Raw genomic sequence first — 18,091 nt, forward strand, 5'->3', positions numbered from 1 at the left:
CCCGACAGCGGCCACTCAGGCGTGGGCCACACACAGTAGCTGGGCTCACTGCTTGCCCCTGATTTAGCAAACGAAGCCAGGCCGCCTGGCTCAGTGGTTGAGCGCTGATCTGTGAACCAGGAGGTCACGGCTGATTCCGGGTCAGGGCACACACCTGGGTGGTGGGCTCTGTCCCCAATGGGGGGCCTGCAGGAGGCAGCCCATCAATGATTCTCTTTCATCGTAGATGTTCCTATCTCTCTCTCCCTCTCCCTTCCTCTCTGAAATCAATAAAAATATATTTTAAAATCACCTCTTCTGTCTGTTTGTTCTACCTGTAAAGTTCCTATCTTCAGGCTCTCGGGCTATGAGACAGACATGCTTCATTGTATCTGTGGGAGGTAAATACACTTCTAACATGTTTGTACTAAGACGCTTTGGCCATATCTTTCTGTCCTTTTTAGTAAATAGTTTAATCTCCTGTGATAGTTTTAAGCCCTGAATTTGACAGTACAGCTTATCCCGGATAATAACTTAGTAACCACAACATCTTATGCCATCTGTATAACATCAAATACACTTTTCGACCAGCATTAATAGACCTTAGTTACAAAAACCCAAGATATTAACCATATCAGTGCCATGTGCTGACTCCATGATATAACAATGCATTCTGTCATGAGCATATCAAGGCAATTATTGGCTTCATAGCTGCTATGTAACTACAGCAATAAAACAGATCCATAGTAATCAAGTTTAATAACCAATGTAAAGTGCTAAATGTCATAGTTGCTGGCATTTTTTCATTAAAAAAAAAAACTTGGGTTAAGACTGCACAACCAACATTCACATAAAATTCCAGACCTCTGTGACAGATGGCTTAGGGAAAGGGAGCCATGTGCCTGGGCTGCAGAGTTTTATAGTACAAAACCCACAAATAGTGCAGATTTGAGCTCACTGAAAAATATCAATTATCCCAAGGCAACACTAATATGTATTTTAATTTTCACAGGGGGGGGGGGAAAGGTTCCAAATAGTACATTTTTCAAAAATACAGTTGTTATGAGTATACATCTTGAGTAATCGTGTGCTGATTGAAAAAAAAAAAATCACTCCTAATGTTTAAAAGAGGCACTTTCCCACAGCCCAGGCTCCAGCCGGCTGCTCTGAGCACCTGACTTGCCTGGGAGAGAGCACGTTTGGGCACCAGGGTACAGATGGGCTTTAAGTGAGCGCACAGATGCATTCAACAATTACACACAGTCCCAGGGAAGGGTCCCTTTCTGCCCGTCGATGGGTGGATCACACGTTCACTGCACGGGGTTTTATTCAGAGCTGTGTCTATGGACATCACTTCTCTCCAGTCTGAAACTCCAAATGCCAGGATGAAAGTGGGGAGGAGTTTGAGGGGGGCGGGTGACTGGAGGAGGAGAAAATAGCCCTTCAGCTGCTATGGAGCCCCACCCCCAGACTTCTAATATTCTCATTTTTCAAAGTGCTCCTTGGGATCTTTAGTTTAACTTTAAATTTTAAGTTTTCTTGAGGGTAGGCATAAGTCTGTCACTACTCATGTACTTTCCAATTTGGAAGCATGTCAAACACCATCTTATCCATTTCAGCCACTTTCAAGTTAAAGATGTTACCTATGATTCATTTATTCATTCATTGAGTTGCTGATAAAGCATTGAATATTTTTAAGCTACTATATTTGGGGGGAAAGAAAATTGAAAAAAATACATTGTTCCTGACTCCGAGGAGCTTGTTTTATGTGTATAAGAAATTTGTAGTAAAAGGTGATTTAATAAATGTTATAAATTATTAAACTGAAAATTGAGATAATTATTCATTGTAATTGTTATCTGCACTATAAAATAAGAAGTGTCTCAGTTGTACACCAACAGAGAAATGATTACTGAAATTATGCTACATCTATTTAATGACACATTATGCAACCTGTAAAATAATAATTATGAGGACTTTGTAGCATGGAAAAGACATATCACCTACCACCAAAAGCAGGAAACAGCCTGGCATTTCTACTCTGCTTACAAGTAGGAAAAAAATAAATAGAAATTTGTCTCCAGAGGAACAAAAAAGAAAACTGCATAAAGTATGGTCCTTCTATTTAGAGGATGGACTTGTGGCTATTCCCTCCAATATTTTCCAGGCACATGAAAATAGTGCATTGTTTCAACAATTAAAAATGTTTTCATACATTAATGATGATGATGCAGTTAAAGGAGCAAAATCGTAATTTTTACTTTAAATGTTCTGATTATAAAAACTATTAATATTCAAAATATTGGTAGGATAAGCCATTGTTTTCCATATTTGGCAAAATTTTCTCTTAATACCAGGTAGGTCTCCCCTCACCTTTTCCTTTCTGACTTGGCTAAACAGGCGGGCAAAATGAAGTGTCCCTCAGCCTAGGTTTCTGGGGTGTTAGCCCCTCCCTCATTTTCATCTCTTGTATTCTTTCACGCTAGCTTCAGGGTGTTTGGGAGTATCTTTTCATGATTGGAAGCTATCTGAAATCTGCTTTCAAAGCAGGCAGATTATTGAAAATAAAGGGGAAAAATAAATATCTAATTCTTACTAAATAGTAATTGAGTATTAAAACTCCTAAATTAAGAGTATAAACTAGTGAAATGTACTGAATATAAATAGAATGGTGGAATTCAGAGGAAAAATAAGTGTCTGCCATAGGGTATAAAATTAAAATGATATTTCCCCTAAGTCTTTGTCTGAAAAATGTATGAAATTAAAATGGAATTCCCCAAAAATCTTTGTCTGGGACTTGGAATCATAGTCAGTGGAAATTGTTGGTGGGCCAGCAGTCTGAATACCACACAATGACAAGCTCTCTAAAAAGATGAGACATGGAACAGGTGTGAGTTCAAATGGCAGCTCCAACATTCATGGCTGTGCCACTAGGAGAAAATTATTTAATATCTCTGCACCACTGCTACTTCATCGGCAAAATGAGATAATATCTGCTTTATGGAATTTCTAGAAAGATTAAACAGGATTAATGTGGGCAAAGTGCTAGCTTATAGTGCCTGGTACATAATAGGTATTCAATGAGTGACAACTAATCCTATATAATAAAAGGCTAATATGCAATTGTCCCCTCAACCGGGAGTTTGACTGGGAGTTTGACCGGGAGTTCAACCAGGGGGCAGGGCCAACCAGCCAACCGCCCACGGCCCCTCCTCCTGGCTGGCCCTGCCCCCGATCGGCACCTCCCACCCCTCCTTCCTGCCGGCCTGGCCCAATCAGCTTTGATCGGGGCAGGCCAGCCAGATCCCAACCATGCACAAATTCGTGCACTGGGCCTCTAGTAATAATAATAATTTGGGTTTTTGAATACCAAAAGAGACATGTTTCTATGCTACTGTGCACAGAGGTACAGTGCCAGTTATTAAATATCTATTTTCCCTACACATGTATTAACTGGTTCCTTGGAATCCTTGACCCGAGTCCCTTATAGCATTTCACACACAGTGCATGGTGTAAAGTTACTGAAAAGGCTGCTTTCTGATTCTAACCACCCTGAGAGCTGCCAGGCTATTTCTGATATCAGGCAGCAAGAATGGCGATGTGATATCATGTTGTTTCTCGGCCTTGTTCAAGCACAAAACAGACTTTGAACTTTAAACATTTCAAGCAAGTGTCAATTTTTTGTTTTCTTTTAAGGCACACTGTGCATATGCCACTTTGTCTAAACAGGTGGGGGAGACACCAAAACAAACAACAGAACGCTTGGCAAGCAGCAGCGACCGGGATAAAGATAGACTGTGAAGCGTGTTCCTACCTCTGCTGGTGAGGGTGGGAGGGAGGAAGGAAAATGGGGAGCATCTCTGACACGTGCTGGCACAGGCTGTTACGGGGCAGGAGGAAAGCACTCCGCAAACCCCACACGCCCGGGATGCTCACCCCATGCCTGCTGCCCATTTGACTGAATTCTCCGCTAGTATCAGTAGCAACAGTCACCAGACTAAAGGGAGAGTGTCTGAGGCTGTGGTCCGTGTATGCTTTACAAACTCATATAAATTCCACATTACATAAATCTTAGAGGACATTACATAAATCTTAGAACAAATGTAAGTACTAGAATCAAAAGAGGGCTCAGACCTCACACAAAATTACCTCTAACGATGATGCTATCCACTAAGTACTGATACTATTTTTTTCTCTTGACTTGACTCTTCAAAGAGATACTTAAAACATATACGGGTGATTTTTGGCAGGGTGGATGTGTTGCATTCACGCCAGGTTGTATTTTAATGAATAATCCCTTTAAAAGTTCTCTTCAGATGCAATGGACTTGAGTTTGGGCAGGGGTGTTAGTACTGATACCCTCAGAGCAGTGTTGGGAAGGGCTGATGAAGACCGTGTCCCAGTATTGAGTAGAGAGCTGCTCGGGGCTGAGGAACTTCAGAAAGAGAAGAGCGTTTTAGAATATCCAGAACGCCCAATCTTCATTGTTTTTAGTGTTAAGAACTCAAAGCTCTCCTTCCACTCTGAAAACAGCCTCTGCTTCTATCTTCCACTAGAGTAGGGATTTTTCAAATCAAGAATTCAGATCTCACACTCAACTTGGAATCGGTTGAGAGCTTTCCAATAGCATGAAAAAATCTATATTCACTTCAACAGGTGAATAGGAAGGCAATGTCAAGGTTCCTGTCCTTAGGCTTGATGTTAAGAAGGTTGTGCCTGGGTGACATCATGATCTATAATTTTGTTCTCTCATTGGGCGCTTTCAGTGACTTCAGAGAAGCTGCTGACGTAAAAGAAAGGACTGGATGGAGGCAGAAGGAAAATGAGAAATCAGCTCCTGCCCAAGTTCTTATCAAATTCTCTGCAAAGCCACCCATCCGCACCTGGACACGAGGACCATGGCCGCTGAAAACCTAGCCCTCTGCCTGGGACAACCACTGTGCCTACTGGGTCTGTAAAGCTTCTGGAAGGCAGGGCCTGTGATGGGATCTAACTTGGGCCTGAGCAGTCCAGCACTTCAACACCTTTGGTCCATACAGTTAAGAGTCCATCTGCTAAAATGTCTCTCTAATACAGCGGTTCTCAACCTTCCTCATGCTGTGGCCCTTTAATACAGTTCCTCATGTTGTGGTGACCCCCAACCATAAAATTATTTTTGTTGCTACTTCATAACTGTAATTTTGCTACTGTTATGAATCGTCATGTAAATATCTGATATGCAGGATGTATTTTCATTGTTACAAATTGAACATAATTAAAGCATAGTGATTAATCACAAAAACAATATGTAATTATATATATGTTTTCCGATGGTCTCTGGCGACCCCTGTGAAAGGGTCATTCAACCCCCAAAGGGGTCGCGACCCACAGGTTGAGAACCGCTGCTCTAGTACATCAAAAATGCTTGGCTGTAGAAGTCAAGAGTAAGGGAAAACTTCCTATGTCCGCATCCTTGGTTCCGAACAGGGAACTCAAGAGATCTATGGCTGTTTCCCATCCGACATAAACATGCTCACAGCCTGCCACGGGGGGGAAAGCAAAGCTAGTGGAAAGAGAGTCAGCCTAGTCTCATCGTGGAGGGGATGATTGTTCATCCAACGTTAAACAAAAGGCACAGAGCAAAGTGCAATGCTGACGATACACATGGCCCACAATGGGCACTGTGTCAGAGGCCATTTTCAGGGTTAATTACTTTGGCTCGCTCTCTCTCTCGCTCTCTCTCTCTCTCCCCCTCACCCCCCCCCCCATTTTATTTTTTGCTACAAAAATTATGTTTTGTGGTTTTAGGAATTTATGAGGTTCTCTTCTTTATTCAGAAAACAGGATCCGACAAGGACCAAATTCTACCAATTGCTACAGTTGTGTGCAAATGTGTGCCTGGGGGAAGGATTCCTTACCAAGTGACATCCTTACCAAGGGGCCATCTTTAGCCTATTTAACGACCACTGTGCCAAACGAGGTCACTTTCATGGGGGAATGGTTTAGAAAGCTTCCAGAATAGCAGACTCCTTCTAAAAGTCTATCTCTGCCCTTCCCGTCTCTTCCGTCTTCATCATCACGTCGCGGATTTGGCTTCTGCAGTGAAGACTGGGCTGGCAGCTGGGAGGCTGAGACCAGCAGTGAGCTCCTGTCCCCTGGGCAGGCGCATCTGCTCCACAGGGGACACTGGCACTCAGAGCGCGCCCAGTGGGAGCAGAGGAACATACACAGGAAGTCGGTCATTTGCATTTTTGAAATAAACCAATTTAACAGTCACTTTTCTGACCAGAAAAAAAATGTGTTTTAAAAAGAGAACATATATTGATAAGGGAAAATGCTCTCAGATTTTAGTCATCTTTGTTTGATTCATTGTTTGGCTGCATCAATTAATAGAACACAGGAGTGTATTAATTAAGGTTAAAGTCAGAATTCTGAGAAACAAAAAAATATCTGCATGTGCACATGGAAAGCATTTGACCTAGAATCTTCTACTCAAGTGATTTAGCAGCACTAATCATTATAATATTGGCCCTTTATTTTCATAGAACAGCCTATATAAAGAAATAATAAAGCACTAAGAAGAACAATAGTTCAGTATTTCTCCAACTACCTGCATATTGAAAAAGGAAAAAAATATTCAGATTTAAAAATAAATTTTAAAATAACAAAAGTTGCACTTTGAAGTAACCTAGATCATTTATTTAAGTAAATAATCTCTGACTTGGTGTCCTTTGAATTTGGATAAGTTGGTATTTTCCTTATATTTTTAGAGGATGTATTTTTCTTTGTTTAAGAATCTCATTTGTTTAAAAATTGTTTTTGAGTGATTCTTGGCCACCAACTCTTCCTGGGGTTTACTTGGCTCAGATTTGTCCAGAAGCTAATTCCGATTCTTCTGTCAAATGCTCCATAGCACCGCGTTCCCACTCTCCTGAAGGCCTGGCAGGCACAGGTGAGCAGCTGACCACACTGGGGATGGGGCTGCGCTTAATTGGCAACGAGACCAATATCCTTTGATCGCCTGAATCTTGGGGTTAGCGTTTAACCCAAGGCTCTTTCACTGAAAGTAGCAGTAAAATCTCTTCTCCAAATAAGCCCACACTCTATTTCGGTTGCCTTCTGCCATCTGGGTAGGAACTGGTTTATTTTAAGGGAGCCCTTTGTGTAGGTAGGACTCGCTGGCTCCCGCTGAGGCTGATGGCAGGCTCAATCCTGCCCTCCCTCTGGGGAGGATCACTGCGACTCGCAGCCCATCAGCCCCTCCTTCTCAAAAGGCAGGACACAGGGCCTCTGCTCCTGTTGTCATCGAGGTGTCAGAAACACGCATGTGGACTTCTCCTTGCTGCTTAGAAAGGCGAGGTCATTAGAGAAACAGAATTAACTTCTGAGGCTTCAGAAATGTGGCATCTTCATGCACCTCCGAGAATTAGATTTTGGATTTGGATGCCCGAAGCCAGGGGTGGGGAACCTTTTCCCTACCAAGGGCCATTTGGATATGTATAACATCATTCAAGGGTGATAAAAATTATTAACTTAAAAATTTGCCATCTATAGTTGGTTAAGCATTTAATTAGCTCACCCCTAATGCCTTGCCAAGTCCAGACCAAATGATTTCACGGGCCTTAAATGGGCCTGCGTGCCGGACGTTCCCCACCCCTGCCCTAAGCCCTCAAGTCCCCCTGAACTATCTCTTGTGGATTTAATGTGTCTGGGTTTTACTACATGTCCTTTGAGAGCTACAGCGCCCTGGGCTAGCGATCACACGCAATTACAAAATGCCCTGAGTCAGTTTTGCGAAGGTTTTACGAGTCACTGTTGAATCATACAGTTCCTACCCTCTTTGATTCGCAGACAGCAAAAAGCTTCCCTTGTTCAGACTGATTTTAATGGCAACCCTCTTTTCTTGTGTGCCAAACTCCTCAAACAAACAACCAAACAAAAAAACATAACTTTGAAAGCTACACATCTCCCCAACCAGTCTCTATAGCTTACGTCGCCCCCAACTTGGGAGCACCACCTTCCAGAACAGCCCCTCTTTCACGCCTCCTGGAACCGGCCAAGCTCATCCCTGTCACTGTGGCCCCTGACCCTCTTCTTAAGACAAGGAGGGGATGTGCTTTAGGGACGGGAGCGGCAGGGCAGTGCACATGGTTAGGAACATAAAAGGCAGTTTACTCTCAGGGTTCAGTCGCCGGCCCCCCCTCCAGGCTCTTGGACTGGCCTACCTTGGCATGCAGGCTCTGTGGTTTGTTGGAGAGGATGTCGGCAGCCTCCCTGCAGCGGGTGGAAAGGTTCAGGATGGCAGCAGCTGCTGCTATGTGGGTGTCTTCGCTGCACTGACCGTAGCTGTAAGAGCTGGCACGGCAAGGGCTCTGTGTGTGGGCGCCTGCACCAGGCAGTCCATTAGGAAATTTCCCTGGATTTGAAAAATGCTTCGCTGCTGAAAAGAGATTTGATTAGCAATTGCATGTACGTGGTGCCGGTCATTAAACAGATTTGTTTTAAAGATATAACTTCTTGCTTTAAAATATGTGAAGAGTGAATTAAAACATGATCCATTATGCACTGGTACATTCAAGGAAGGTTACTCAGATTGGTTATCACAGAAGTTCACAGATGGTGTGAATGCTGGAGAAAAAAGATGCCTATTCTCTTAATATTTTTTGTATTTATACATCTTATAGCAAAAACTCCACAGCTAATGTTATGGGGCAGGTGCACTGGCAGCATTTGGGGCAAAGATTGTATATTAAAAACCACTCTAGCTAAAACACATCAGGGCCTACAGAGGGTGAAGGCTTACACATCTGTAAACTGTGTAAACAGTCATTCCAGAAGAGAAAATATATATCCTTTCAATATTTGCTTTCACAATAACAAGTTATATTTAGATATGGAATTGCATTTCTGTTTATTTGATACCCAGGTTTGTTTTGTACTTAAACCAGTAGAAGCTGTTCTTCCTCCAACTAGATGGAACTAACTAGATGGCAGAGTCTTTAATGAGCTGGCATTTTGCATATTCAGGCAGCACACAATGAGCAACGGACAGAGAAAATGTCCTCAAGGTGAACAGAAAGGCAACTTAGATATCACGGCGGAGTTTCTGTTGTATGTTTCTGTTGTGGGTACCAAGGCATTGCTGAGAGAGAGGATTATGCATATTTCTCTTCACTGGGTGTTTGTAAACATCACTCAAGATTACAAGAGACACACCCAAGATAATGGGGGATTACATTAAAGCAGTTAGTTATTCATTTTGCTGTCAATATTGGTTATTTTAAATGCTTTATCATTATTTTTATAAAACAAAATTTGAAAACTTATCAAATGTTATCCCTACATAAAAATATGAAAAAATCACTGAATATTTCACATTTTTAAACCAATGTTGATATTACATGAGTATACAGATAGCTCTTATTAACTAGCTTTACCAGAATTAAACAGATATGCACGTGTGTGTGTTTTGCATATTTTTAATGAAACTATATATAACACTGTATAGATAGATACAAAACATACTCTGTGCATGTGTGTGCGCACATGTGTGTGTGTGATATTTTTTTCTTAATCTAACAGGTTTTCAGTGCTTATTCATGGTGTCTGGGACCTATTTTTGGAAAGACTAGACAAAGCATATTTGGAGGATAAGCTCCTTCTCATTGATAGCAGACTCATTTCAGGCCTGGTTTTATACTGTTGGGTTTCATACAGCATCCTAGACCTTTGAAAAAGGAGATCAATATCCCAGAATGAAGCAAAGGTTCTGTGTGGTAGGAGCACTCAGTCTTGGTGAAGAGGTGTGAGATCAAAGGATTTCACAGAATTGTGGAATGTCATATATACTTCGTGGTCTATGGAGGACTCAAAGTGGGGAATTAGTTTGCTTCTTCCCTTATGATTAAGTTACTATAATGAAAAAATCATTCCTGGCTTTATTGCCAATGTCACTTTCTCTCTTTTTCATTAAAATACTCAAAAGACTCTAAACAACTTGAAAAATAATGTGTTAGGAAAACCATCAAGCTTTATATGTTAGAGCATCGTTGAGTTATGAACACATCTTCCATGTGGATGTGTTAGCATTAGAGTATTAACACATTTTCAATGTTTCTATATAAATTCTTAAATTTGTGAGTAAATATCTCCATAGCCACACACGTTTTTTCCCAGTAAATTGTGTTCCTTCTTAGTCTTTTCACTTTTTCTCCTACTTTCAGTCTGAACACTTTTGCTAATTAAGTAATGTTTTAAGTAGTATTTCAATATTTTACCTATTAAATTTTCAAAATTCCACTCTCCGTCAAATTTACTCTCTTATAATAGCTATTACCATTTTCAATATATTAATCCCAATCTCAGCCTAATGTGAACTAAATACTTCTTTAGAAAATTGTATTCAGACTCAATAATAGTACCACATTTTTAGAATAATTAATTCATTCATTAATCACCATATTCAGTGTAACTTCATATAAAATCAGCAACACTCATCAACTTATCGTTGTTTCTGTTATTTCAATGTACAATATATTTTCTCTTCTCCCAGCAGTGAGTAGCATATTTAAGTACACCCCCGCCCCCACCCACAAACACACACATACACAATATACACTTTTTGGAATAAGCATTAGAATTCAAAGCTTACATTCAGGAAACGGTGCATTTTTTTGTCCTTGACCTGTTTGTATTAGGGGTCGTTTACCAAAAACCTGTGCATCGAAGCTGGCATAATCAAACGGTACTTTTCCAAATTTCTCTTGTTCTTTTGACACCATGGCTCTGGGGGAGGCGATGGCTTGTGATCGGAAATTGAATTCTATTTGCTTCACCAAGCTTGTCCTGAAGAGTTTGAAAGAAATATGGTGAGACTCTTGGTGAACACACCAGCCTCAGAATTAAAGCAGATCAGAGGCCTGCGGGCACCCTTAGCGGCGCTGCACTGCGGGAAAGGCCTGTGGCCACAGCCCTGCACCCGGAGTAAGAGATAGGGAGGCGCTTTGGGCTCGGGGTGGCTAAGGGGAGGCTTCATTCTGTGTGTCTGAGTCTCCCATCCGTAAAGGAAAGGTGTACAATCTCCCATTCATCTGATGCAGATGCCACGAGGAGCAAGGATTCGATGGATGTTAGCACTTTGCGCTCCTTAGAGAAAAGTGCCGTGTAACTATTAGCAGGGCACTGACAAGGTGTGCACGTTCTGCTTGCGAGGACTGTTCATCAAATTAGCAGTGCCAAGTAACATAACCAGTGAGGAAAAGCCGTTAGATTCCGATCAGGAGAAGTGATGCTGGCCTCCCTGCCATGCTCGGCAGAACTGGCAGGAGCCTGGCACCCAAAAGGGCAGCCAAGGCACCAGGAAACGGATCGGATTCCTGGATTGTGAGTTTCTTTTCAGGCTTTTTATCGTTCTTGCTAACTGCAGTCTGAATGTTTTTGCTAATTTACATAATAGTTTAAATAGTATTTCAATATTGTAGCTATTAAATTGCCATCATTTCAATAGGAATCTAAATTACTGTGTTATCACAGCTATCACAGTTTTCAACAAAATTATCCCGATCTAAGCTAAATGTGAGTTAACTATTCCTTTAGAATTATTGTATTTGGATTAAACAAGGGCATCCTATTTATGGAGTACCGGTTCCAGTCAATGAAAACACAAATATTGTTGTGCTATGGTCTAATGGTAAAAGAATTTAAACAAATATACCTTTCAGAATAGATAGATAGATAGATAGATAGATAGATAGATAGATATAGATAGATAGATATACAAGGTGTCCCAAAAAACATGTATATACTTTAACAGCTGGTAACTCACTTAATTTTCACTCTTTTTCAGGTTCAACTGATTTGAAATAATAGGCGAAGCCAGACTAAGCTTTGAACTAAGAAAATTTATCTACTAGACTTTTTTATGGGATACATAAAAGATAAAGTTTACAGTACAAAACTGGCAACAGCTGACAAACTGAGGGTGCACAAAACCTGAAGGAAATGACTCTTGATGCTTGTAATTCCAGTGCTTTGCATTATCAGCAGTGCTTGGACCAGAACAGTCATCAGTTTGAAAACAGGTGTTGACCAAAAAAAATTATTCATTTCTATAGATTCTTTTAAATCTTGAAAATGACCTGTATGTTAATAAACACTTACTTTATAATCATTCAAAGTGTGTAGACATTTCTGGAGGATTCATATATATATGTGTGTGTGTGTGTGTGTGTGTGTGTGTGTGTGTGTGTGTGTCTCCTACCAAAACATGCCTGACTCATCAGAATGTCAAAGTTTTGGTGATATTTCCTGGAGTTGGTAAAAAAAAAACTTTTTTGCTGAAATATAAAAATATTTTGAGTGATGAATTAATCTTGCTATTGTGTATATAACTTGGTTTATACTCCTAATGTTGCATGTGTTCCAGTCTAAAACAATATTTATTTTTTAAGAAATTAGCAAATTAAAATTTAATGTTATTTCTATATTTAATAAATAACCTACTTAGGGGAAAACTAGAGAATACAGTAATACTAAGAAGCATATTATAAAATATTAAATTGCTAGTTATTCAGTAATTCATGTACTTCATTTGACATATATTCTTTTTTTAATATATTTTATTGATTTTCCACAGAGAGGAAGAGAAAGAGATAGAGAGTTAAAAACATCAATGAGAAAGAAACATCGATCAGCTGCCTCCTGCACACCCCCTACTGGGGATGTGCCCGCAATCAAGGTACATGCCCTTGACCAGAATCGAACCCGTGACCCTTCAGTCTGCAGGCCGACGCTCTATCTGCTGAGTCAAACCTGTTAGGGCTTGACATATATTCTTCACTCATGGGATTTGAATTCCTATTTTGAATCTTTTAATTAAATCTATAGGATCACATATTAATAGAAGCCAAATCTCAAAAAAATATTCCTACTATCTATTTTGCATTTTAGTGTCTCAGTAACAATGAAGATCTGATCATCTGTTTTCATCCTGAAATGACTTTTCTTAGATATATGATTTTTATATTACTAAATGTATAACATCACATTAAGTGGAATCATATATAGTTTACTACTTAGGTATAAATATTGTCTTCTAAACTACGAGAGATTGTGATGCACCTAGGACCAATTAGATATATTTTATTAATAGTTATCAACTTACTCAATTAAATTTTTGTTTTAAAAAAAGTTAAATGTACATGTGGAAGAGAAGGTGAATATATAGCATCACGTAGTTTGAGTGATATGAGTGATTTATGGTGGCATTTTCTCTGGGGGGAAAGGTTAATTCAATCATTAGGAAGACCATAACTGACCAGTGGAATGGGTTGCCTTTAGTGGTGCCAATTTTTGATTAATATATGTTATCATATACTTTAGTTCTTTTAGATTCAACCACATTATGTTACCTTTGCATACGGATTAATTTCAAGTGAAACTTCTAGAGGGTCTAGAAGTTCATTTAAGTGACAGTGTGATCAACTGGACCAGCCTCTCCAGCGGCTGTTGGTAGCTGAGAATGAATGTTGGCTGCAGTGAACTCGCACACGAGAGGGGACAGACGCATTGTGCAGGAGCGTGGCATGAATACAGTGCCAGGCGTGTCCTGGGAGGGTCATACCTGTGAACCTGGTCAGAACACTGCCCCGTTTGGGAAGCATCAAACTGACTTTTGTCCTGGGACATTGCCAATTTTTCAGCCGCAGCAATTGGACAACCCGAAAGACTGTCAAAAATAAAAAGGTGAGGATTTGAGTTAAAAAAAAAAAAAAGATAACATCATTTGCTTTGGCAGGTACCTCACAACATACCTCGCACACACTATTAAGTCACATTAATAGCTCACTTAGCACAGTAAAGGGGTTTGCAAACTATAGTGTCAACATATGTCCCTCAACCACATCTCAGAGGTTATGAGTTTAACAAACTCATATTAAAAATCAAAGTATAACCTAAAGAAGAAATAACTAAATTATCCTGAAACTTCTATAATATTTTAAGTGGACAGTGCTCACTCCAATTGCAATGTATCCAACTATAAATGTTAGCATGATAACTCCATGATTTATCTTCGGATCTTTAGGGAAATGTTAGCGACTTCACTGGATATCTGAGTTTAAATAGAATATGAAGGTTTCTGGCAATATGCTTATGAATCAAATAGTATCTCCAGACTACATAGTCTATACATAATACAAAATACACATAAAACAATAAGCATTTTCACCAAAAAATATTTACGTATACACAATACATTTGTATATAAATGCACATATGTGTTTTAAGGTAGATGAGATCTCAATGAGATGACTCTCCATGAAGTGTAATAATATTTAGCTTCATCCTAATATATATTCAAAACCACAGCATACCGAAGCCCTTTGGGTACCTTTTTAATACTTTTAGAATGGGGTTCAAGATAACTCCTAAGCGATTCTTTTCAATATCAAAACAGCTATGGGTTCAGAGCAAAAGATAACATGTTCTACTTGTATGACTATATGAATGTGTAATCCTGGTCTTCAAATTTAACGTTTGTGTTAGCATCATTGACTGCTAAAAGAACATTTCCAGGAGAGTAAATAGTGAGGTCATTTTTTTTTTAGTCTGCACAAGTTAAGAATACTTCTTATCTACTTCAAGTGGTCAGGTATCTGGTACTGCTGCAGTGATTTGGATAACACATGGCTAGCTTCTTATTTTCTTGATGGGAAGTGTCTCTCACTTCTTTCTTGTAATGTAAAAGATTAGCAACTCATCGCCATTACCTCCTGTGGGTGTTCCGGTTGCTGTTCACATGCCCTCTTCCTGTGCATCCTGGGGTGGGGCACTTGAGCACATTTTCATGCATTGCAAGAACTAAGCACAAAATGGCACATAAAAGGAAAAAATAATATACGATAAGCACACGACACAAGCACAAGATGGTGTCTCAAGTTTGCAGGCAAATGAATTCAGTTACATAACCCACACTGCTCCCTCCCATAGTCATTGGGGTTGCAGTGAATGGGCACTTCAGGACTTCAACAATTAAATTCAGCAAGTCTGCGGTTTCCTATACTTCATATTATGGTTAACGCTAGACTTACATGAGATGATTCTGCTTATATTTAACTTAAACTGAAAAGCTTATGTGCTTCCTTTTATATTTATACTAGTGGCCCAGTCCATGAAATTCATGCACATTAAAAGGGGATTAATTAGAGGAAATATTTTAATATTGTTATTTTGTTTCCATCTCTCCATCCCAGTCTCTCCCTGTCTCTGTCTCTCTTTGTTTTTCTAGCATTCCTCCAGGCCTCCCTGCCTCCCTTTCTCTTCCTCTTTCCCAGCTGGGAGCGGGCAGGGCCAATGGGGGCAGCTCCATCCTCTGCCTTCCCTGGGGCCTCGTTCTGAGAGAGACTCTGAGAGCAAGCTGGGACGGAGGGAAAGAAAGGGAGAAAAGACTGTGAGCTGGTAGGCATTGTGTGTGTCTGTGTGTGTGTATGTTGTGAATGAGTGTGAGTGCCGGTCCCCCCTCCCCCGGCCTCAGCCCCACTACCACAAGTCCCCACCCACCAGAGCCTGCTGCATATGCAGCCTGGGCGTTAGGTTGAGCCTTCAGTTGTTTTAGATGTGACGGACCATGGCTATATATATATATATATATATATATATATATATATATATATATGCTTTTCCTTGGAGTGAATGGAAAACATTATTTATCAAACGAGAGGCCCGGTGCATGAAATTCATGCATGTGGGGAGGGTTCCCTCAGCCCGGCCTGCACCCTCTCCAATCTGGGACCCCTCAGGGAATGTCCGACTGCCGGTTTAGGCCCGATCCCACAGTCGGACATCCCTCTCTCAATCCAGGACCACTGACTCCTAATCGCTCGCCTGCCTGCCTGCCTGCCTGATGGCGCCTAACCACTTCTGCCTGCTAGCCTGATCGCCCCCTAACTACCCCCTGCTGGCCTGATTGATGCCTAACTGCTCCCCTGCTTCCCCAAAGGCCCCCAACTGCCCTCTCCTGCCAGTCCGATGGCCCCCAACTGCCCTCCTCTCCTGGCCCAATTGCCCACAATTGCCTTCCCCTGCCGCGACCCTCCTCCTCTGCTGAGACCTGCCTCCTCCGCGCGAGGCGGCAGAGATGCTGGGACCGGCCTCCTCCATGCCGCACGGAGCCATGGGACCCCCAGGTCTCAGTGTGCGGAGCGGCCACCAGGCCCCACCTCTGCTGTGCATGTGGCCATCTTGTGGCAGCTATCTTGTAGTGGCCATCTTGTGATGACGTCACACATGAGAGGCACCTAGGCTTTTATTAGTATAGATAGTTGTTCTTTCTATCTTTTCCCCACAGTGTGAAGTTCTGAATATGGTCTTATTTCCCAAGAGACATTATTTTGATTCTTTGTCCATCACCCCCCACTGCCATTCAATTATTGGTGGAAGAGTGTGGTTGAGGCAATCAGTGTGAGGACCTGCTAATCCAGTGGGGCAGTGATGAGCTAATTAGTTTCAGTGATTTGCAAAAAAAAACCCAAAAAACAAAAAACCCTTTTGAGAAAGGTGATGTTGAGGCATTCCCATCACTGTGGTTTTTATGACCCAAGAGGTGTTTCAATGAGTAGGTTCAAAAAGTAGAGGATGTAACAGCGATACTTGAAAACCTAGGAGGCAGTCCCTTCCTTTTCCTTTAGTTTCCTAGTTCACAGTGGGCATGTGGGTGGAGAGACCAACTCAGGTTTGCTCTTGCCCAGGGCCCCCAGCTGCTGTAGGCTGTCCTGGGCAACATCCCAGGCATTCCGTGGCCCTAAGCGCAGGGGCGGTCCGGCGGGCACTGGCGAAGTGGCGCACTCCCCACGTTTCAGTGATGCCCTGAGGCTCACGCTCTTGTGGGCATAAGGAGCCCAGCCTCTAAGTAAGAAAGGGCTGTGCAGTCAGTCACACAGGGGATCAGCCATGCCGTTCACTTTCTGTACTTTGATGCTTTGGTATCTGGGGCCTTGCTGACCGTGGGGAGCCTGCCCCTCCCAGGGCTACCTAATTCCTAGACACAGTAAACATCTTCAGTGGCAGACCAACCCCTTCGGAGCCCTCACCCAACGGCCTCTTTCATCAGGTTCTGGCACTACAGAACCCTCGCACCTGCCCCAACCTGCCAGGGCCAGAGGCCCTGAAAGGAGTCAATCTAGCCCCGTGGTCGGCAAACCGCCGCTCACGAGCCACATGTGGCTCTTTGGCCCCTTGAGTGTGGTTCTTCCACAAAATAACACGTGCGGGCGCACACATACAGTGCGATTGAAACTTCGTGGCCCATGCGCAGAAGTCGGTATTTTGTGGAAGAGCCGGTATTTTGTGGAAGAGCCACACTGAAGGGGCCAAAGAGCCGCATGTGGCTCGCGAGCCATGGTTTGCCGAGTCACAGTTTGCCGACCACTGATCTAGCCAATCCTAAACCTGCTCACTCTGTTCCTTCCCAGGAAACCACAATAAAGGTTGTTGCCCACAACACACCCCCGCCCTCACTCTGCCCCCCAACTGGCCCTGGGACCTCCCGGGGTGGCCCTGCCTGGTGAGGCCTGCCCCCTCCTCTTGGGAACTGTGAGTAACAAATTAGCTTCTCAATATCAGTCATCGCATGACCTATTGGCCTGACTGTTCCCACGTTTTCTATCTCTACACTGTGTTTTAAACACCAGGCCAGATGAAAATGATCTTGATGAAATGTTTAACAACTTTATATTTCCATTCCTAATTCCAACTTAGAGGAGAAAGAGGACCACCCTGTGATGCTGTGGGATGTACAACAAGGCAGTTCCTTCTTTTAGGGCTAAGCAGTACTCACTTTCGAGGGGAACCCGCACTTTGTGGGGGCACCCCGAAAGGCTGCGGTGGTGGGGGTAGAGCCCTGTCACATGGCCTGTGCCATCGCACCCGGGGATGGGGCACTTGGTCTCCCTCTTCTCAGGCCTCGGTGAATCTGCAGAGAAATAAAATGGAAAGATTCGTTTGGTTATTCTCCTTTCCCTTCCTTTTCAATAGAACGGCCTTGCAGGGTGACATTCTCACTTTATTCAGTTTTATCATCATAAACATTCTTCTCACGTTGCCTTGAGTGAGACCCTCAACTAAGACCCGTGGACAC

General features: G+C 42.1%; 1 protein-coding gene across 2 annotated transcripts in view; it reads right to left on the reverse strand.

Moving 5' to 3' along the window:
* The window catches only part of ST18 (ST18 C2H2C-type zinc finger transcription factor), a 226,966-nt gene that overhangs the window by 31,870 nt on the left and 177,005 nt on the right, over positions 1 to 18,091 (reverse strand). For both annotated transcript variants that reach the window (XM_081111232.1, XM_081111231.1), the window contains 5 exons: positions 17,792 to 17,926; positions 14,727 to 14,817; positions 13,580 to 13,684; positions 10,610 to 10,803; positions 8,184 to 8,398 (listed from right to left, as the gene is read on the reverse strand). In XM_081111232.1, coding sequence (XP_080967358.1) covers positions 8,184 to 8,398; positions 10,610 to 10,803; positions 13,580 to 13,684; positions 14,727 to 14,817; positions 17,792 to 17,926 — 740 coding nt within the window. The remainder of the gene's footprint in view (positions 1 to 8,183; positions 8,399 to 10,609; positions 10,804 to 13,579; positions 13,685 to 14,726; positions 14,818 to 17,791; positions 17,927 to 18,091) is intronic.

The sequence above is a fragment of the Myotis nattereri genome (assembly GCF_964212035.1).
Source record: "Myotis nattereri genome assembly, chromosome: 17".
NCBI lineage: Eukaryota > Metazoa > Chordata > Mammalia > Chiroptera > Vespertilionidae > Myotis > Myotis nattereri.